At 35.5% G+C, this 22,561-nt stretch overlaps 1 protein-coding gene across 1 annotated transcript in view; it reads right to left on the reverse strand.

Annotated features, from left to right (window-relative positions):
* Positions 1-6,094: 6,094 nt before the first annotated feature.
* Positions 6,095-22,561, reverse strand: part of trim71 (tripartite motif containing 71, E3 ubiquitin protein ligase) — a 31,215-nt gene continuing 14,748 nt past the window's right edge. Inside the window, exons 2-4 of the mRNA XM_051131373.1 lie at positions 17,409-17,576; positions 12,076-12,210; positions 6,095-11,969 (exon numbers count right to left, since the gene is read on the reverse strand). Of these exons, the coding sequence (XP_050987330.1) occupies positions 10,518-11,969; positions 12,076-12,210; positions 17,409-17,576 (1,755 nt within the window). The 3' untranslated portion in view covers positions 6,095-10,517. The remainder of the gene's footprint in view (positions 11,970-12,075; positions 12,211-17,408; positions 17,577-22,561) is intronic.

Consider the following 22,561-nt stretch of genomic DNA (forward strand, 5'->3'; position numbering starts at 1 on the left):
GAGAGATCATGTGGTTGTCAGAAATCAATGGACCAAAGGTCACTGTTCGGATCTCATTTGCATACAATCATGGACACTTGTCTGACGTCGGCTGTGGCAGAAAAACTCTTTAAAATGTAGCTTTTAAATATCTCCGTTGTATAACTTGATTTCTTCACTACTGGTGCATAAGACTCAAATAAATGTCCTGATTTGTGAAAGCTCGTCTCTTGGCGTGGGTGGACAGATGTCGGCTTTCTTTCATGTGTGGTCTCTCCTCTTTTTGCCCTTTTTCCTCAGGGTGGCCCATCACCTTTCTCATGCTGGGTCTTTCTTATGCTAAATCTCTTGCCCCCACACCCACTCTTTTTCCACCCACATCTCTCCCCATTGTTGCACCGATCTGATGTGCTGTCAATGATGCCTTGGAGAAAAAAAGAGCTCTTTTTTTTAGCCTTTATGGGATTTTTTTCAGCCATCTGACGCTAGTGCCAAATGCAGCCCTTGTTCCCCAAGAGGTCATGTTTGTAAAATCACATTTTGTCTATTTTTGGAAAAACACATGTACAAGGAAATAACACCAATGCACACAAATTTCAGAAGTCAACTGTTGGTCTCTTATAATATATACAGCCGAGTAAGTGAGTTTATTCATAGCCATGCTTTTTCATGCATGAAGGTTAAATTGGGATTTTGTAGGTGGACGACCTCTAGGAGCGGTTGCGAATGTATAATATAGATGTAAAGCATGCTGCCCTACAAAAAAACACAGCTGGACTAGGTCTGGGTTTCCTAAAGTTGATGAAAAGCTAAAAATTAAATTAAATGGAAGATAATGTGAGTAATGTGAATATGAAAATGTAAAATATTTATGAAAAAAATAAGCATTAAATGCCATCTAACCCCACCCCTAAACATAACCATCACTGGGGTGTAAGCTGATAGTACGAAAAGGTACCAATGTATACAAATTTGCCCGATATAAGAAATGATATATTTTCATATGAAATGTTATATTGCAAATTGCAAATATTTATTTATTTATTTATTTATTTATTTATTTATTTATTTATTTTTTAATGGAAGGCTGTATTTATTTGATCAAAAAATCAAAAATCCAGAAAAAAGTAATATTGTGGAATATTATTGCAATTTGTAATATTAGGGTTTTTTTTTTTTTAAATATATATATATATATATATATATATATATGTATATGTATATGTGTGTGTGTGTGTGTGTGTGTGTGTGTATATATATATATATATATATATATTATTTGTTTTTAATTTTTTTTAATGGAGTCTCTTCTTCTCATCAAGGCTGTATTTATTTGATCAAAAATAGAAAAAAAAGTTATGTTATAAAATATTATTGCAATTTCTCATATTAGTTTTCTATTTTAATATACTTTATAATATAATTTATTTCTGTGAGGCAGTGCTGAATCAGCCATTACTGTGGCATCAGCCAATCAGCCATTACTTCAGTGTCACATGATCCTAAATTAAATGCTGATTTTTTTTATCACTGTTGAAATAGTTGAACCTGTGATACTTTTTTTTTGATTCTTTGATGAATTAAAAAATTTAAAATAACAGCATTTATTCAAAATAGAAGTCTTTTCCATCACTTTTTGCCAATTTAACACATCCTTGCTGAATAAAATTAATTTCTTTAAAAAAAACTTTTGAATAGTAGTGTACAAAATTTATATTTTGAATAAATACTGTTCTTTTCAACTTTTTATCTATGAAATAATCTTGAAAAAGTATAACAGCTCCCACATAAATATTTATTTATTTGGGACCTGTTATACTTTTTCAGGATTCTTAAGCAGCAGAGCTGTTTCCAACATTGATTATAAATCAGAATATTAGAATAATTTCTGTGATCATGTGACACTAAAAACTGGAGTTAAGATGCTGAAAATTTAGCTTTGCTTCACAGGAATAAATTATATTTTTAAAGTATATTAAAATAGAAAACTGTTTTTTTAAATTGCAATAATAAAGATAAATTGACATATTAACTTCATATTAGTTTGGCTGACACATTTGTTTGGGAACCCCTGCTATAGACAAATGTTTCTTGGTTAACCCTGGTCTTTGGCTAACAAAAGAAAGAATTTTAGAGGTAATCTGTAAATTCGTGAATTTGTTTTAAATTCACTTTAATTTCACTTACTAAAAGCTGCCAAAGAATACACTGGATCATACATATAAACTGGAATGGACTGACAAACAAACCGCAAATTAGTATTTTTCTTTGATTTAAACATTCCAGTCCAATTTAACCCCCCTCTTATCACTGTTTACACCCGAGTCGGTCCCATCTGCCAGACAACAAACATTTTCCTGCAGGCTCAAGCTGACCTTCTGGGCTACGCCCCGCCCTGCTCTGACCTTTGACCCGCTGGTATGCAGGGACGCCCATTCCTCAAACAGCACTGGTGGCCTTAAGAGGCTTTTGTTAAGTAATTTAGACAAAACAAAGACTCCTTGTGATAGTACTCTTTAAACAGGATGACAAATATTTCACCGAGTGATTTAGGAAGCAGTTACCATAACCTTGTCTTTAAGCACTTATCAGAGAAAAGATCATTTTTTGCAGTCTCTTTCATTAAGGTAAAATAATATAAGAGCTACAGATCTGACATATGGGCTCAAATGCCTCCCCTCCAGTCGTCAAATGAACGTATACAGCATCCCGAGGTTGCTCACATCAATCACGAGCTGGAAGGGTGTCAGTGATGAATTGCTGTATTGTACTGCTGTATTACTGTATTGCTGTCAGTGAAATGCTCCACCATCATTCAGAACTAAGAAAGCTCTGAGATACGAGGAACAGAATCTGTATTTATTACTCTGTTGTAAAACTGGTCATAAGCAGCAAGTGAAATTAATTTGTGTGACTTCAGGGTATTCATTAAAAAAAAAAAAAAAAAAAAAAAAAAAAAAAAGACTTGGAAACATCACTAACTGACCCCATAGTGTGCATGGTGTCTTCTTTCTCCCCAAACCAGTTAAAGGGTTACTCCACCCCAGAATGAAAATTTTGTCATTAATCACTTACCCCAATGTTGTTCAAAACCTGTAAAAGCTTCTTTGTCTTCAGAACACAATTTAAGATATTTTGGATGAAACCAGGAGGCTTGAGACAGTCCCATTGACTCTCAGGTAAATACCCTGAAAAGTATGAAAGACATACTCAAAATAGTCCATCTGCCATCAGTGGTTCAATCTGAATTTTATGAAGCAACGAGAATACTTTTTGTACACAAAGAAAATAAAAATAATGACTTTATTCAACAATTCGTCTCATCTGGGTCACCGTAGCACCATTTTGGCGTAATGGTGCCAAAATTTTGGCGTACGCTGTTCTGTGTCGGCCCCACCACACGGATACACTGTTTTCGTTCAAATCAAAGCGTATGAACGTAGAAGACAATCTGTGTGGTGCGGCTCATAGACATATGGTGCGGCTGACAGAGAACAGCAGCGGATATTCTCCAAAATGGCGCCATTGTTGAATAAAGTTGTTATTTTTTATTTTCTTTGCGTACAAAATGTATTCTCGTTGCTTCATAAAATTCAGATTGAACCACTGATGGCAGATGGACTGTTTTGACGATGCCTTTCATACTTTTCTGGGTCTTGACAGTGGTATTTACCTGGCAGTCAATGGGACAGTCACAAGCCTCCAAAATATCTTAAATTGTGTTCCGAAGACAAACAAAGCTTTTACGTGTTTGGAACGACATAGGGGTAAGTGGTTAATGACAAAAATTTCATTTTGGGGTGGAGTAACCCTTTAAATGCAAACCCCGCCCCACAACCAATTAGAAATATTTCACTGGTCAAATCAAAGTCCTTAAATGCTGTAACAAATACTAACTCCTAACCTTAACTACAGCAGTGGTAGCACATTCTGATAGATAACAATACTGTTCATCACAATCAAATCCATCTTTGAGTTGAGTTCATGGGGGGAAATCACACCCGTAGGTCACATGACAGTGCCAATCTGCATTTCATTAAGGAGAAATACAAAATGTGTAGTGTCAAGACTGACATATTTCAAGCGAAACTGAAAAAAAAAAAAAAAAAAATGATTCAGAGATGGTCTGAAATTCTTGTTATTTTTGTTGTCTTGTTTTGAGAGGATAGTGTGTATCATGTATTACATGCAGTTGGGGTCAAAGGTTTACATACACCTTGCAGAATCTGCAAAATGTTAATTATTTTACCAAAATAAGAGGGACCTGAATAAGATATTTCACATATAGTCCACAATTAGCCCCTTGTTTGTCCTGAACAGTTTAAACTGCCCGCTGTTCTTCAGAAAAATCCTTCAGGTTACACAAATTCATTCGTTTTTCAGCATTTTTGTGTATTTGAAGCCTTTCCGACAATGGCAGTATGATTTTGAGATCCATCTTTTCACACTGAGGACAACTGAGGGACTCATATGCAGCTATTACAGAAGGTTCAAACGCTCGCTGATGCTCCAGAAGGAAACTGGGGGAAGGAAACACTTTTTGAATTTGAAGATCAGAGTATTTAACTTATTGATTTAACTTACTTTGTCTCCTGGGAAACATGTAAGCATCTTCTGTAGGTCAATAATACATTTAAAAAAAAATGTACACATCTCCATTCTCTTCGAAAGTTTACACACCTGGCTCTTAATGCATCGTGTTTCCTTCTAGAGCATCAGAGAGCATTTAAACCTTCTGTAATAGTTTCATATAGTCCCTCAGTTGTCCTCTGCATGATTTTGAGATCCGTCTTTTCACACTATCATTGTTTGAGAGGGTTCAAATACACAAAAATGCTGAAAAACCAAAGAATTTGTGGGAACTGTTCAGGACAAACTATCACTCATCAGGTAACAGTATTAGGAATCAAGTGTATGTAAACTTTTGAACGGAGACAATTATTTATAAATTATTTTCTCTTGTTGACTATTTAAACATCTTTATGTGAAACATAAATCTTACTCAGCTCAGTACTAAATACAAAATAGCATGCATTTTGTATGATCCCTCTTATTTTGGTAAAATAATTAACATTTTGTTGATTCTGCAAGGTTTTGATCTCAATTGTAGTCTAAACACAACCCCCAGCAGCGTGGGCCGCATCAGTATTGTTCGCAAACAATACCAAACTACTTTTCAACACATAGGCAAGTTTCCTGTGAATTTGCAAGACATCCAATTCACTACGCTACAGGTCAATAACTAGAAAAAAAAAAACAGACCAGTAAACTACATTTCAGTGTTTATGATTGATAATATATTAAAATAATATGATTACAAATTCTGGTTTGCAACAAACAGCGTAACAGACTGTTTTTGTACAGCTAGAATAATTGGAAGTGGAAGACACTGGAAGCCTTGCACATTCAAGTTCAAATTGGTCATGCATATGTTTGCTTTGAAATAGCTGGGCAACAGTATCCAGCTTATTTTTAAAGACCAGATTTGGGAACCACTGACCTAATTATAGGCAGTAACTCAAACACAGAGGAGACATGCTTAATACAATTGATTGAAGTTTGATGTTAGCATCTACAACCATTAATTCTTATACCCAGTAGATGTATTCAATACAAGTGATGCTTTTCACCATTTTCACTATATATAATTAATTTATAAATCCATGTTTTGTTTTGCTCATTTTGTCAGCTTTTTTGTCATCTTGTTTCTTCATCCCAGTGGATTCCGCTACTGGTCTTCCCGTGAGGAATATATATACTGCTTTGAAATTGGATTAATGCCTTATTATTTGCAATTTGGTGCAGTTGCTAATATTTGTTTGAAATTCTGATAGTTTGTCATGTAAATAGTGGGATCTACTACTTGCATTGAAAATAAATGTGTATAACACAATATGGATATTTGGATAAGTAAATATAAGCTGCTTCAGTTCAGTAAGTGTTCATCTTGAAGCATATTGACAGTTATTCTTAAAATTACTTTACCAAAAAAAAAAAAAAAGATTTACAGCAAAAAGATAGGAACCCCAATCTGAAGAGGGGTGTTTTTAGAATGCTATTAAAGTTTTAAGATGTTACTTATACTTTAATGAAGTAAAAACACTCACCACAAATACAGGATCCAAAGAGGTACAACTTTATTTAAATTGTAAACAAACAAACATTTAAAAAAAACAAAAAAAAAACACTGCATAGGAAATGTTTAAAGTCCACAAAGACAATAGAACAAGACTGCAGACCACTAAGTAATTCATATAGTCCCATCAGCCTTATTCAGAGGGTAATAAATGACTGTTCTGTTGCTTTGGTTGAGGGGGTGATAGATGGTGGGATGGCCAGTTATGAGATGGAGAGAGTGGTGGGCCTCTTGGAGGGCTCCTAAACCAATACCATCCACCTGAGAAGACAACTGACCTGGAATCAGCATTTGCTACTTTGATTCTACCCTAATCATTGTATTTTAAAAGGCAAAACTGATTCCGGGTCAGAACTTTGGAGCAGAATCTCCTCACACCTCTTGCTTAGCCTGTCTCACAGCCAAGCCTTATAAAAACACTACGACTTCAGGGGTTTGGAAAGTATTGAGGTAAATATCAAATTTCAGTGCTGGAACATGGTATTTAAATATCTGTTATCACTGTAATTCTAATTTTGAGATAGCCTGTTGCCCCCAAATTTCTTGAAAACCAATTTTTCAAGGTTTAAGGCATTTTTGATCATCAAAAGACAATGAATTTTATAGCAGCCTTTGAATGGAAACACATTTATCATAATATATCCATCAGTTCCTTTAGTTACATGAGGTTTGAATTAATTAAATCAAATTGGGACTTTGTCAAGAATGTAAAACTGAGACACGCTGGAGTAAAAGTTATGAACTGTTCACCCCCCTCACTGACTGTTAAGTGTGACATGGTTAAAAAAAAAGGATCCCATGGAATTCAAATAACAGCATTTTTACCAACAACACACAAAAGCTCATGAGGTACTAACAAAGGATTCACTATCAAACTGTAGGAAACAAATATTGAATTTTAATCAAATCTCAAATCTCTACAAAGCTACCTGAGTTGTTTTAATGTGTGTATACACATCTCTTTTTTTCCATAAGATAATACAATCATAAAAGGGTCTATGACCACACAATTCTGAACTTACATTTTCTGTTTTTCCCCAGTAAGGAAGAAGTCATAAGCTGGAATACACCAGAAATGGTGACAAAACCCGTACAATTAGAGACCGGAGGTCCAAAAGAAAAAAAAAAAAAAAAAAAAGAAGAAGAAACGAGAACAAAAAAAAAATGCAATGATCTGAAATTCAAAGACACCGACTAAGTTTGATAACATTGACTTTCGTGTCCATTGAACCAGTATCAGTCCTAAAAAGTGAATTGTCTCTCAGAGTAGAACTTCTAACACTTTTATCCGTGTCCAAATCACTGCTAAAGGGGTTTTACATAGTGGCTTTTTCTCACTTGGGTCCTCAAAACCCACAAACGCCAGATTCCTTTGTCAAATACAACTCTAACACCACACAGTTTTAGTTCAGTTTCATTGGGAACTGTGGGAGCTGGATTCAAACATTTCTCCATCTTTGGTCCTGCAGGGCACCTGCTCAGAAACTCGTGTTACACACAAAAGCCAACGTCCAAGGACGTGTTCTACAAGCGTTTCGCCTCTATGTTTAAAATATCGACAGCTTGTTGAAAATGTCAAATGTAGAAATCTTCAAGCAAACGTGAAAAATGGATTTATAAATACATCCGCACACTGAGGTTTCATTTGAACGAGGTCTTTGGCAGTTTTCCAGTTCTGATTCGATTCCGAAAGCTAAAGCTAAGAAGCTGTGGTAAGGCATCCGAATGAAGCTCAACGAGGTACCTTACTCTGTAAAGCTATCTAGAAAGAGTACAATCATATAGTCAACCACTCACCACAAGCTAACAAATGATATTCGATTTCTTTTTTTTTTTGGTACATTATACTTTTTTTAATCATCATCCCTCCCCTTGTTTTCCAACATCTATTTTACATCCACCCGTCTACAAAGACCTTTACAGCATGCAAAAATATACATTTAAAGTTCCCTCTTAAAGAGAGTAGGGATTCAGGGCTAAATATTAAATCAAATGTGATATTAATACTGTAGTAGACAGGGAAGATCTGTGTTGGTGGAAGCAGCAAATCTTTCATTCTTTATTGCATAAGCTCCTAACATCCATCAAACGGGTTTTTGTTACCCATGCTGGTCCTTTTATTCGTCTGTTATCATCTAATGTGCAGATGTCTATCAATTTTCATGAACCTAACCGCCTACCTTCCACTCTTGCCACACGTAAAACGCAGCATAATCATAATTAACATCTCACCAACATAAATATGCCTGATGATCAACAATTTGAAGTCAATATTTTGCTTACAATGAGGTAATATACATAAAGAAAATCCACTTTATAATAAATGCAAGCAAACGCTCAACGCAAACGTGACTTTCAGAATCATTTTTGGCACATGCCTATTTTCTATAGTCACCCTTTGGCAAAGACATTCAAATCCGATTTATCTAGCATCACGAAAGGCACAGGTAACTACATGCAAGCACTTTGATACTCATGATGGGACACAAGATAACTGCGGCCTACAAGAAAACGGCGGGGCAAATTATGACCAATTTCCAATAGTCGTCCAGCTCTCCCACAATTTTCTGATGTTACCTAAAGTGTAAAACAGAAAGCATGGGCCTGCCACACATATGTAGGAACAAAGTGGGACCACACACATTTAGAAAGTAGTTCCTATAAAGCTCACCCACTTCAAAATATCCAAAAACACACATGATGCTTGCAAAAACAGGAACATACATATTCCCACCAGCCACTTAATACCAAAAAGAGAAAAAAAATTATTTTAGTGAATAATGATTCTCACTGCCTCTTTGCCAACTGCATATTTTGAGTTATGACACGACATTCCTGTCGGTCATAAAAGAACTTCCATAAGAAGTTCAAGCAGAGTATAATGGGAGAGCCATGTGCTTTTGTTCTGCTGTATACCAGTGCTTTATAATTATATATTTTTTTTTTTTCCTTTCCCCAAATGCTTTGATTCCTCTTTTTTCTTTTAATCAATTGAACACAGAAGCAAACAACACTTTAAAGTGGTTACCCACAAGTCAGGCACAAACTATCCAATTTCAAACTGGGCTCAATTGATTCTAAGTGTTTTCAAATGATGTTACACTGACAGAGTGAATAGTCTCCCTGGAGATCTTTCTTTAAACGGGCACAGGAAGCACTGTAGGCCATGCTGTAATCAATAGAACAACAAAAAGCAACTTGTGATCTAATGCAGCTGTTTATAATGAGACTCTTATGAACCTGGCCTCAATATACATCCTATGTTTAAACAATAATATATTTTTTTAAAAATCCTTAGACTGAGAGGAACTGGATTATATCCTTGTTGCCAGTGGTGTCGATCAAGTATGAAATACGAAAAACAAAACTATAGAAACACAAATATAAGGGCTAGGTCATTTTTACACTTAGATATTCCATTTAGTGTCTACATTCTTTAATTTGTCCCTCCCCCAAAATAAAATAGATCTGAAGATCTTCAAAGAACACCCTCCTTTTAACTCTTTTATCATAACGCACTTAAATTAATTATTTGTTGCATTTCTCAAAGTCAGAGCAAAACTCTTGATAACATCATGAGGGTCCTATTAAATTACTAAATTCAGATCATTTTTCTAGTTTAGCAGTTTCTTTCATCAGTTCTACAACATTTTTGGTAACTGCTTGCATAATTTTCAAATGAAAAAAAGACCATAAAGTGAGGTAAATGTGTAATGAGGCTCATGGACTTAGAGGTATAATACGGTAAATGAGGTATAAGGTTTAGATGAGGTATGAGATAAAGATGAAGTCTGATTTAAAATGTACACAATAATTCAAAGAGCAAAACATAGCAGTAGATATATCAAAACGTTATCCTAATGTTTCTGCCAAAACATGCATCAATCGTTATGAGAAACATTCAGGGATATAACTTGCGTTCTGTGCACAGTAACAATCAGGAAAAAATTGTGCGAACTGTGCAAATACCCAAACATTGCTTCATTTTGTTTAGTTTTTCTTGTCCTCACATTCTACGAAAAAAAGAAGAAAAAAAAAACAAAACACTGAGGTAGACGTTTCTTTATAAAACTTCACGGACTAGGTCTCTGCACAAACGTGAGTACATTCATACATAAGCTAGATGAGGTAGGTGTAATGCAGAGAGAAAATATTTCAAGAATGCAAGAAATTCCCTGAGAAAAAAAAAGGAAAAAAAAAAAAAATCTGAAGACACATACCAAGAGCAAAACACTCTTAGCTTGCAGCAGTCAAAACTGTGCTGTAACGGCAAGCATTTGGTGTTAGATGATCTGACTGTTTTCACTACGCTAAATCAAACTGCATTTGCTCCTGATAGATGTGCAAAATCTCCTTTTCCATTTGTCCACAGCTACAGTTTTGTATTTCAAACCTTAAAAGGTCAGAACATGAGGATTCGGTTGTTTCCAAAGTCCACAGCCACAATCATTCCATCTGGGGTAACCGCTATACCCGAAGGGCGATCCATTTGCCCGAAGCCATTACCGTGTGTCCCAAACTTGCATAAGAAGTTGCCGTTGGGTTCGAACACCTGAATTCGATGGTTGCGGGAGTCGGCCACGATAATACGGTCTTCCTGATCTACCGCTACGCCTTGAGGTCGTAAGAACTGCCCGTTTCCGGTTCCCTCAGACCCGAGGAAGCGTGCCGACTGGCAGTCGGGCCTGATGACAAGCAGCCGATGATTGTTGAAGTCGGTCACGACGAGGTGGCCTTCCTGATTGAAGGCCACGCCGCGAGGCGAGTCGAAATGCTTCCAGAGGGCACCTTCGAATCCGTACTTGTTGAGGAAAGTCCCGTCAGGTCCAAAGAGTTGCACGCGGTGGTTGCGTGTATCCGAAACCAGGATCTTCCCTTCGGAGTTGACGGCCACATCCCATGGGTAGTTGAACTGCCCATTTTTGGTTCCCTTCTCACCAAACTTGAGAAGAAACTGCCCATCAAAGGTGAAGATCTGGATGCGGTGATTGTCCTTATCTGCCACGATGATTCTCCTCTGGCTGTCACAGGCGACCCCAGCGGGGCGGTCAAATTGGCCCGGTCGTGAGCCCAAAGTGCCAAACTTGTGGTGGAATGTACCACAAGGCTTAAAGATCTGCACACGGTTGTTGCTTCGGTCAGCGACCACCACGTAGCCCTCCTTATCCACGCAGATGCCCCAAGGCCGACACAGCTGCCCATCCCCATCGCCCTCTCCGCCAAAAGTAGCAATGGGCAAGCCTACACCGCCGTAACTCCGACCGGATTTGACCATCACCTTAAAAGGACTTCCCTCAATGTGCTGATTGCACACAAGCACCGAGAGCAAATGCTCTCCCTCGCCCTTGGGCAGATAGCTGACTGTGTACGTTCCATCTTGGTGGTCGGAAACATCTGCGCTGGATAGATTACCATCAGGACTCATGAGCACAACCGAGACGCTGTCTCCACCGGACAACCGAGGCTCGCCGTCATGATCGTACCCTACGACGGTAAAGGAAGCTAGCTTTCCTTGAAGCGCTCTCTTGAGGCCTTCACCGTGAGCTTTGGAAGCTGTGGCGAAGGCTCCGCTGCTGATGAGGCCCATGGACTTGATGGCAATCAGAAGAGCCTGGTCTGGAGGGGTGAACATGATGCGATCATCTTCTTGAGGCTGTAGGATGCAGCGGAGGGATTTGAGCTCCTGTAGCTGATTTAACATGTGCTCTCGTGCTAGCAGGACATCTATGCTACGGCCCTCTTCTAGAACCTGCGTCACTGTGGCGATAGTACTATCCAGCTTGGTAAGATTCTGGTGTAGTTTCTCAACCTGCAGGTAAAGTGATTTTGCCTTCACCTGGCGAATCTTCTCCACCTGAGCAGGAAACAAAATGGTTCCAGATGTTACAAATAGTATTTCACGGTTATAAAATATGCAGACAGACTTTCAAAAGGTAATTAATGTTTGTTCATTCATTCACCTTCCAGAGCAGCTCACACTCGCGTTCCTCCAGAGCTTTCTTATGACGGAGAGTGATGGTTTTTACTTCTGACTGCACAACCTTAGCCTTCAGCTCCACCTGTTCAGCAATGGCCTGTGCTTTCTCGATGCTCAGCTGCAAGACAATTTAAAGAAAGGGTTTAGACACATGAACTCTTGTGAGGACATTTCAGTTAGAAATGAGTAAAGATATAACTGCACACAATTGTGCTATAAAGCTACAGACTGTGAGTGAACTTTACCAGAAAGACATAAATACAAATATGCTACCATTTTAATGGATTATGAACCAATTTTTTTTTTATCTTTTGACATACAGTAAATGACTAGTAAATGCTTTGCATAATGCTTTGTCTGGAAATGAAAGTTTTATTTTGATCATGTTGTCAAAACATTATCATGCAATAGCAAGGGAGCGTTGACACTGTTTCCTAAGCAATGACGCTAGCCAATCATAACAGTGGGCGATCACTGACAGGCCTTAAAGGGGTCATCGGAAGCTCTGCTTCTGTTTACGTTAGCTGCAAAACTTGCTAACTAGAATCAGAGACTGGCTTGGTTTGAAAAAGGGGATTATATTTATATATTATATATATATATATATATATAAATTTTTTTTTTTTTTTTTTTGTGCGAAAAAAACTTTATTAACATTATAAGTAAACCTCGAGGAACATTAAAATAATGAAAAAATTCATGTCATGACCCCTTTAAACACAGTAGCATAAGAACCACAAACTTTGTGATGATTTGCATTCATTACATTTTTTTTCCAGGTAATTTGCTGTAGTTGCTAACAACTTCAGAATGTCTACCTTCACCAGTTTTCGTCAAAGCACACTGAGACTAAAAAGATATGAGGAAATGTGCCGGATAACTGTGAACCTAAATCAATTCATCCATCTACACGTTTGAACAAGGTGTGTGTTCTTTAGGTTGCCATGGCATATAGTACATTTATTGCAACATTTAAATTTGGATCTAGTAATTTTACTTCTAGAAAAGTTTTAGGAGCTGGTGGGACCCAATTCTTTTTTTTTGTTTTTTTTTTGTCCTGCAACTTTACAGCTATAAAGTGTAAAATATTTATAAATAAATTGATAAATAAAAACCTACTACACCAAAAGTGAATGCTAATGTGTCTTAATTTGAAAGGATCCAACAAAGCATGGGGGCTTTCTTTGTGATGTTACACAAAAGGAGGATAAAAGGTCTATCTTGGGTACAATGACCTATAACATTTGTTTAAACAGCAATTTGTACACAGCCCTACCTAGGTGATATCTAGATTGTCCACCAATCTAACATTATCAGAATCATAACACACTAAACAAAATTGTGCTTTCAGGGTTTCCACTTAAATCTATTTAAGTGATCCTGACTGGGAAGTCTTTTTTTTTTTTTGGTTTGTTTTTTTCTGTCAACATCGGCTCCACACTTGTGGTACGTTTCAAAGATTATAGATAATAAATCACACAATGAGAGGAAATTAAAGGACTTGTTGGTCTCATGAACTGGGTCAAGGGGTTTATCCATTAAGAGAAAAAGGTGTGGGAAAGAATGTCATTTACTGTGGAGCAGATTACCTAACCCGAGTCAAATTCAAGGTTCAAAGGATCCAGGGCTCTACAGCCTATAGCATAATCTTTAAACAAATGCATTAACAACGATGCAAAAATTACTTTTCAGACACAAATGTAACATTGCACTGAAATCTCTTTGTGGCAAAATATTTAAGTAAATGCTGCTGCATTATATTACATTATATTGTATGATCTAAATATTTAAAAATGTTTAAATGTTTACTTTTTGTATGTATGTGCGTTGCAGACAATTGTTTTTCAAAATTGTACCATTTCTTTACCACTCATTAAAAATCAATTGTATAAATGTATTTTAAAAATTTCAAAAATGAAATTCCACAACATTAAACAATTGTATTTGCTAGATAATTCGCACTGTTAAGGTTCTACCCCCCTTCCATATTTCCAAATGTCCTCTAGCTAAAATATTATCCCCCATTCTAAAATTGAGATGTCAATCACAAAAGTGCAAACCAATCAAGATTTAGAAACAGGAATGGGGTGAATGGAATAAGCAGCTGCAAAATGACAGGCTAAAATCCAGCAAATGAGATTATGCAGCGCTAAGGAAGACTAAGCTGTTAGGGGTTGGTTATGGAGCGGGCCCTTCATGGGCAGTGTGCTTCCAGAATAGAGATTACGGCCCCAGGCTGAAGCCATTGTTAAAACCCTGCATGCGCTTTCAAACCTATAAACGTTTAGAGACTTCCCATTTACACCATCCAGTAACAGGATTAGAGACACACTAGAACAAGTAGCCAATCAAGCTCATGAAAACACAGGTCAGCCTCTTTCAGACGATGCTGTGCGGCAGAGCCTGATGACGCTTTAGGACTGAACAGGTTTAGATAATTGCAGTCTAAATGCATAGGCTATGTTTGGAATGGAATGCTAGCTCACTACTTAAATATATTACTAACATATACTGCAACAGAATGCAAAATTCCATGGAAAACATTTAAAACAGTACTATGGTACATTGATGTCACTGTTACAAATTAAAGTGACAGTTCACCAAAAAATACAATTTGTAATTTCCCTTGCCTCTGTGTTTTCTTGTTTCATAAACCAAAAAAAATAAAAATAAATAAATAATTGGATTTTATTTTATTTATTCATTTATTTATTTTTTGTCATATGTAATAAGACAAATGCAAACCAAATGTGGGAACATAGTTGGTGGCATATTTAAATGTAACCAGCACATTTTAAAAAGGCTAAGGGACATAAACCGCTATTGGAAACCATTGTCTTTAGTACCTTCCTTTAACTAAAACCCATCTCTTCTGCCTTTCACTTTTAAATTCACTTTTGGGTTTCCCTGCCAACCGACTCCATGTCACTGGAGAAGGATGGATTTGAACAGCCCTAATGCGTGTTGTTCTCTCCCCCCACCCCTCAGCCGTAGTGTCTCTTTGAAGAGTGTCAGAGAAATAGAAACATTTCCTCTGTGTTCGACTAATGATCCGCCCTGCTAGGGCCATCAGGACACTGAATAGAGGCAGTAACCGAGCACTGGAACAGTTGCCCCTCCCTCTCTTCTATTATCTTCATTCAGGCTGAGTGGGGGTGGCACGCACAGTGATGCTAATGGAAAGTCAGCTTGATTCTACAGCCTCTTTTTACCTCCACAAAGCAGAGGGAAGGACCCTCACTCGCAGTCATGCAGTGTGTTTATGTGTGTCCGAAATCACACAGTAACAAAATAATGAGCATTGAAATTAAAATGTGGAAATAATTTACATTGAAAGGAACATTTGAGCCTAAAAAAAACAACAGAAATGAATTTACAATGGACATTTATAAGCCAACTTCACTGAAATGTTTTAAAGCAGAAACAATAACTATTACTATAAATTCACTTAAACAGTTTCCATTTAAAAATGTTTGCTGGCCAGTAAAAATCCAAATTTTTACTACTAAATTACATTTCATGTTTATTTATTTGGCTGTACTTTTGGCAAGTACTCTTTAGGGCTGTCAAACGATTAATTACAATTAATCGGATGTAAAATACAAGTTTGTGTTCATATAAAATGTGTGTGTATTGTGTATATTTATGTATGTAAGGGTCAAGTTAAATTGTTGATTTTCCAAAATAAATAAATAAATTTCTGTTTAAATTTACTGCATTTTTGTTTTTGTCTTTCTGAGCAGGAAATAAATATCACACATTTTTCCCCTAACTTACAGAAGACACCCACTAAAATGTCATTCAGTGTAATAATCTTGTCAGGTATATTTACAACCAAAAATCAATTTATGACATATTAAACGACAAATTACTTTCACCCCAAATACTAATTAGTTGTAATTCTTCCTTTTTTAAAATTTGCCACCATCTTAGGTTTTGCCCATTTGTCAGCAAGAATTTTTACTCAATAGAATGTAATATGCTCCCTTATTCTTGTATATATTTTAATATGTACAAGTCAGAATAAGCATGTAGTTTGAATTTTTAAATATATATTGTGTTACACTGAATGACAACGTAACATTATTTTAACCAAATTTTTACATTTTATTTTTTAAAAATGTATTTGAAACCTTAAAAGTAGACACATTTAATGTGCTTTCTATGGACATAAAATCACTTTTGCAAATTTCTTTTGATGTGGACATCTTAACATCTTTGACCCATATACACATGCATGTATACAATTAACAATTTTTTTTTTGTGTGTATATAACTTTTTTTTTTTCAAATACATACATGTATGTGTGTGTATTCATACATAATTAATACACACACACACACACACACACGTAAACACGCTTTTATTTTGCATGCGATTAATCATTTGACAGCCCTAGTACTCATATTTTTAGCATTTATTTTAATGCTGTACACTTGCTCTTTTTTTATGTGTGTTAAACCTGTGCATGACACAGATGCTGTCAAAAGAGCTTAAGTTGTATTGATCTGGACTATTCCTTTTAGGATCAATAGTAGATACAGAGCTACTAAAGCCTAGGACTGTTTTGTCATTTCTTTCATAAGAATAATCATAACATACAATGCACTTCAAAAGTTCGGGTTAGGAATTATTCAATGTTTTTAAAATGCATCTCTTTTTGAAATAAATAAATAAATAAATAAATAAATAAATAAGAATACAATTTAAAATAAAGAGTTATATTTTAAGATAAAAATTCTCCACTGCCTTTACTCATTCTGATATGTTGATTTGGTGCTCAAGAAACATTACATGTTATCAATTGTATTTCATTATCAATTATTACTAATCAAGTGTTGACAGTGTTCAAAAGAACAGCAATTTCACATACTGTTTAGTTTCCACTGTAAGTGCCTGTCACTTTAAATCAACTGAATGCCCGTTGCTTAAGTAAAGTTTCAGCTTTAAAAAAAAAAAAAATAAATAAATAAAAAATAAAAAAGAGAGAGACCCCAAATTTCTGAGTGTATTATACCAAAAACAACAGCTCAACATGACACTGAAGCATTGACAATGACAGTGGACCATAAAGACACCACAGTAAGGAACAAGCAATAAATTCTATTTGTTCATCTATTTATTGCTTTTATTTATTACTTTTGGTATTCAGAGTAAGAAAAAAATAAAGTGAGTGGAAGTCGTGTTGCACCTGGAAAAACACACTGAGGTCCAAGTTAAACAGCAGGAAGGATAAAGAAAGAAGTATCTGTTAAAATACCCAGCAGGTGTTTGTGCTGATGTCTGTTTATGAGAGATTGTAGTTGTTCACTAACCTGTACAGCCTGTCTGCCCTGCTGTGCGTCTGCAAGCAGCTGGATGGTCAATGCTCTGGAGTCCTGCAGCGCTTCCTGCAGGTAGGTGAAACTGTGACCCGCATGTCTACCCAAGCTGCACTCTCTACAAATCGGAACGGCACAGCTGTCACAGAAAAACCGCAGCACCTGCAAAGAAAAACAGGAGACAGTGTAAAATTAACTGATTTGCAGTCCAATTTATTCAGTGATCAATTGTGAAATGCATTACAATTGAGTTTTTCTAACCCTCAGAGACCCAAACACTGATAATGGGGACATAATCATCCTTTGAAGTGTCTTTAGAAAGACTGACTAGATATAAACATTCTGATGGGGTTTTTTTTTAAAGAAGTTGGAAATGGAAAAAAACACGCTTGGAAGTGTGTGTTTATATATACACTGACATGCATGTTGATCCAAATTGTAAATGTTTTCCTCTAGGTTTAATCCCAAAGTTAGTTAAAATAAAATAAAGTGTAAAACTTAATTTAACAAGTGCGAAAAGGAAGCAGTCGGATGATGAGATTTAATCACTGTATGTGAAAGGAAAAGGCCATGCTTACACTAAAACCACTCTATAATATAGAGCTCATAAACAGTTACATTGGTCACCTGCCAAGACTATAAATGTTTACAGTAACACATAATAGGGAGATGTGTTTATCACATATAAGCCTGCGTTATATAAGCACACTCAAACCCAGAACATTTAATGCTGACAAGAGACAAAATAAAACTAAAGATAAAGAATATTTTCATGTATGGTGTTAAGTACCATACATTAAATAGATTTTATAGCTACCAGGGTATGAGTACAAATAATCTAACAAGCAACTTGTAAGGTACCTGTGACTAGCTTACTTTGAATTTTAATTTTTTTGTGTTTTTATATGTGTATATATATATATATATATATATATATATATATATATATATATATATATATATATATATATATATATATATATATATATATATATATATATATATATATATATATATATATATATATATATATATATATATGTTTATATATGTTTATATATGTTTTTGAACAGTGAGATTTTTAAATGTTTTTTTTAAAGAATTCTCTTCTGCTCAACAAGCCTGCATTTTTTTTTTTTTTTGATCCAAAATACAGCAAAAGCAGTAATATTGTGAAATATTTTTACTATTTAAAACAACTGCTTTCTATTTAAATATAATTTTAAAATGTTATTTATTCTTGTGATCAAAGTTACATTTCCAGCATCATTACTCCAGTCTTCAGTGTCACATGATCCTTCAGAATCATTCTAATATGTTGATTTGCTGTTCAAGAAATATTTTTTAATTACTATTATCAATATTAAGAGTTTTTTTCTGGATTCTTTGATGAATAGAAAGATGCAAAGCTCATTAATCTGAAATATTGTAACATTATACGCTATACCGTTCAAAAGCTTGGAGTCAGTATAATTTTCTGTGGGGGAAAGAAATTTTAGAAATTAACACTTATTTAGCAAGGATAGCTTTTCTATTGATCAAAAGTGAAAAAGACATTTATAATTTTACAAAAGATTTCCATTTCAGATAAATGCTGTTCTTCTAAACTTTCTATTCACCAAAGAAAAATTCTGCTCAGCTGTTTTCAACATAGTATAATAATAATAATAATAATAATAATAATAATAATAATACATTTTTTGAGCAGTAAATCAGAATATTAGAATGATTTCTGAAGGATCATGTGACTGAAATAATGATGATAAAAATTGAGCTTTGAAATCACAGGTATAAACTACATTTTAAAACATATTCAAATAGAACATTTGTCATTTTAAATCGTAAAAAATACTTTAAAAAAAATAAAAAAATAAAAATTACTGTATTTGCTGTACTTCTGATCAAGTAAATGCAGGATTGGTATGCAGAAGAGACTTCTTTAAATAAAAATAAATTAATTAATTCAAAAACATTAAAAATATTACTGTTCAAAAACTTTTGACTGGTAGTGTATATATAGTCAAATTTATCTATTCAATTTTATTTATTAATGTAACTAAAATTAGCCTGTTGACGTACTGTGCTTTAGCTGCTTACATGGTGTCTTTGTCAAGGTTCTACCATCTAATAAACAATTTATAAAACTATGATTATTATAAAATATGAGCAAATCTAGTAGTATACAATGCATACTAATACTAAGTATATTCTGCCCCAAACTTAACACCTAATTTAAAGAGTAGGAATTTATGCAATGACAAAGAATCTGGACTCTTTTAAAAAGTCTTTGCAATAAGCAAAAGATCTCCCCCGAAATGGGAATTCAGTCCTGCTTTGGGCTTCCTGTGTTCTGACAGCCTGCTGATGGATTGCTTGAAGCCTATTGTTGTGTCACTCATCTGACTAATTTAGGAGTCACTTCATTGTTGTTTTAAATATAATTTATATATACTGCTTTAACAGGAATTTCAGGATAAGCCTTCTTATTAACGTTCCAAAATGTAAAAAACGAAAAGAAAAAAAGAGAAAGAAAAGAAAAAATAAAATAAAATAAATAAATGAATAAATAAATAAATAAAAAAGTAGTTTGTTGTTTTTTTAAGGTGCATTACGTGCATCAAAAGCTAACCGGATCCATTTAGGGTAATACTTCCTGAGAATAATAACTAAAAGCTAAAACCGTGTAATTGGCCTGAACTCCGTATCACCCAAACAAATTTTCCACCTTCCTCGTAGTCAAGCTCAGTGTCAGGTACAGTATTCCTTTTCAAAACCCGCTAGACCGCCTTCCTGCAACCTAATGACTTTACCAAAGACCAGATCAAACGCTAATTATATCTCACTGGGCTATACGGCGGCAGCAGCTGTGTGTAAATCTAGAGTTGTGATTCCACTCGAGTTACCTGCTCATAAAAGCGGGTCCCCTCTCTGTGGACCAGATGCTACAACTGCGCTAGTGTGTACAGAGGTCACATGGAAGCACTTTTTGGGAAGCAGCTTTTCAGAGTGACTGGAATTAGCAGGAAGCAACAGCGAGCTGGTGGGAGGAAACTACCACCCAAGATTCTAATGTTCCATTTGAAACATTTGCAGCAATGGCCCTGTTCAATTACATCAAGTTTCACAGGGACAATGTGTAACACCACTATATCTGCAGGGCTGGTGGATCTGACTTTGCATTACTGTTTCTCATGGACATTATTAGCGAAGCGTTTCGTGGTAAAATCCCGAATAATTTCCATGATGTAACTATTAAAGGAGAACTCCACTTCCAGAGCAATTTACAAATAATTTACTCACCCCCTTGTCATCCACGATGTTCATGTCTTTCTTTCTTCAGTTGTAAAGAAATTATGTTTTTTGAGGAAAACTTCATTTTTTATAATGGACTGCTATGGTGCCCCGATTTTGAACTTCCAAAATGCAGTTTAAATGCGGCTTTAAACGATCCCAAAAGCAGTTGTAAACGATCCCAGCCGAGAAAGAAGGGTCTTTTCTAGCGTAACGATAGGTTATTTTAATAAAAAAAAAATAATACAATTTATATACTTTTTAATGTCAAACGCTGTCTGGACTGTTTTTGTTCCGGTTCAAGACAGTTAGGGTATGTCGAAAAACTCCCATCTCATGTTCTCCCTCAACTTCAAAATCATCCTATATCGCTGTTTTACACTTTTTGTTAAGGGTGTTTGATCTTTTTCGCATGTTCACTTTGCAAAGACTGGGTCGGTACTTCTGCAATGATGTAGGATGATTTCTAAATGATTTTTGAAGAAAAAAAATTTTTGAAGAGTTTTTCGACATACCCTAACTGTCTTGAGCCAGAGTATACAGAGTTCAAGGACTGCAAGGCAAGATGAGCGTTTGAGAATAAAAAGTATTTAAATTGTATTTTTTTATGTAAATAACCGATCGTTTCACTAGATAAGACCCTTCTTCCTCGGCTGGGATCGTTTACAACCGCATTTGGGAACGTTTGAAGCCGCATTTACACTGCATTTTGGAAGTTAAAAATCAGGGCACCATAGCAGTCCATTATATGGGGAAAAATGCTGAAATGTTTTCCTCAAAAAACTATTTCTTTACAACTGAAAGAAAGACATGAACATCGTGGATGAGAAGGGGGTGAGTAAATTTTGTAAATTGTTGTTCTGGAAGTGGACTTCTCCTTTAAACCTGAAGTACACTTCATTTTTAAGGTGAATGGATGATGTATGTGTACAGAAGTATACTCTGTTTGTTAGCAAGGCACTCAACACATGCACACTAGGAAGTTTTTATATTGGTCCTGGGTCTGCACTGTTTCTCTTCAGAAGTTATAACCAATAAAATATATTTGTCTTTGTTTAAACCAGTTGTGTCGTTGCAGTTTCATATTGTTGTTCCGCCATATCAGTTTCTTTTTGGACTGTGTTACTGACCAAAAAAAATTAAGAGTTAAGGTCTGTGTGAGCTAAATATCTGACTGTACGCATTCTTTGCTGATTATAATTTGCCTTATTATTTGTATATACATTTTACAGGGATTTGTTGGCCCCAGTGATGTGGAAAACAGCATGAGGGAATGGGGATTTTCTTTGGCTATGTGGCTGATGCATTTTTTCCTCTAGTGTGCTATACATGCACAGGATAACTTGACTGTTGGCCTCTCCTCTTGTACGCTAAAGCCATCACTGTAACGACTGACAGTATATAAATCTTTGACAAAGTACACACGCTTCTTTTCCTGCCTGTGCATTGGTGTCCATTATCTCACACAATATCTTCTACACTGGGCTCAACTTTCTTTCTCTCTTCCCCACCCCCACCACCTCTCTCTCTCTCTCTCTCTCTCTCTCTCGGAGGAGGGCCTCTTGTTGTGCCTTTGGCATCCACCAGTTTTTCCTCAAAAACAGGTGTGGAAAGATAAAATTTCTCTTGTTGAAGGTAAACAAAAAAAAAAAAAAAAAAAAAAAAAAAAAAAAGAGAGCAAGCTAGTTAATTTTTCAGAAACAATTAGGAGTGTCCTGCTAAACGAAGCTTCAGTTTTGTTCAGCTATTAACCATCACATCTCCAATTTTGACATTCCAATCATATGACTATGGTCTCTTCTTCAATGTAATTTGTTTCCTATTTTACTGCATACAAGGAGAAATGTTGCAAGATG

This window comes from Labeo rohita, chromosome 16 (genome assembly GCF_022985175.1).
Source record: "Labeo rohita strain BAU-BD-2019 chromosome 16, IGBB_LRoh.1.0, whole genome shotgun sequence".
Classification (NCBI taxonomy): Eukaryota; Metazoa; Chordata; class Actinopteri; order Cypriniformes; family Cyprinidae; genus Labeo; species Labeo rohita.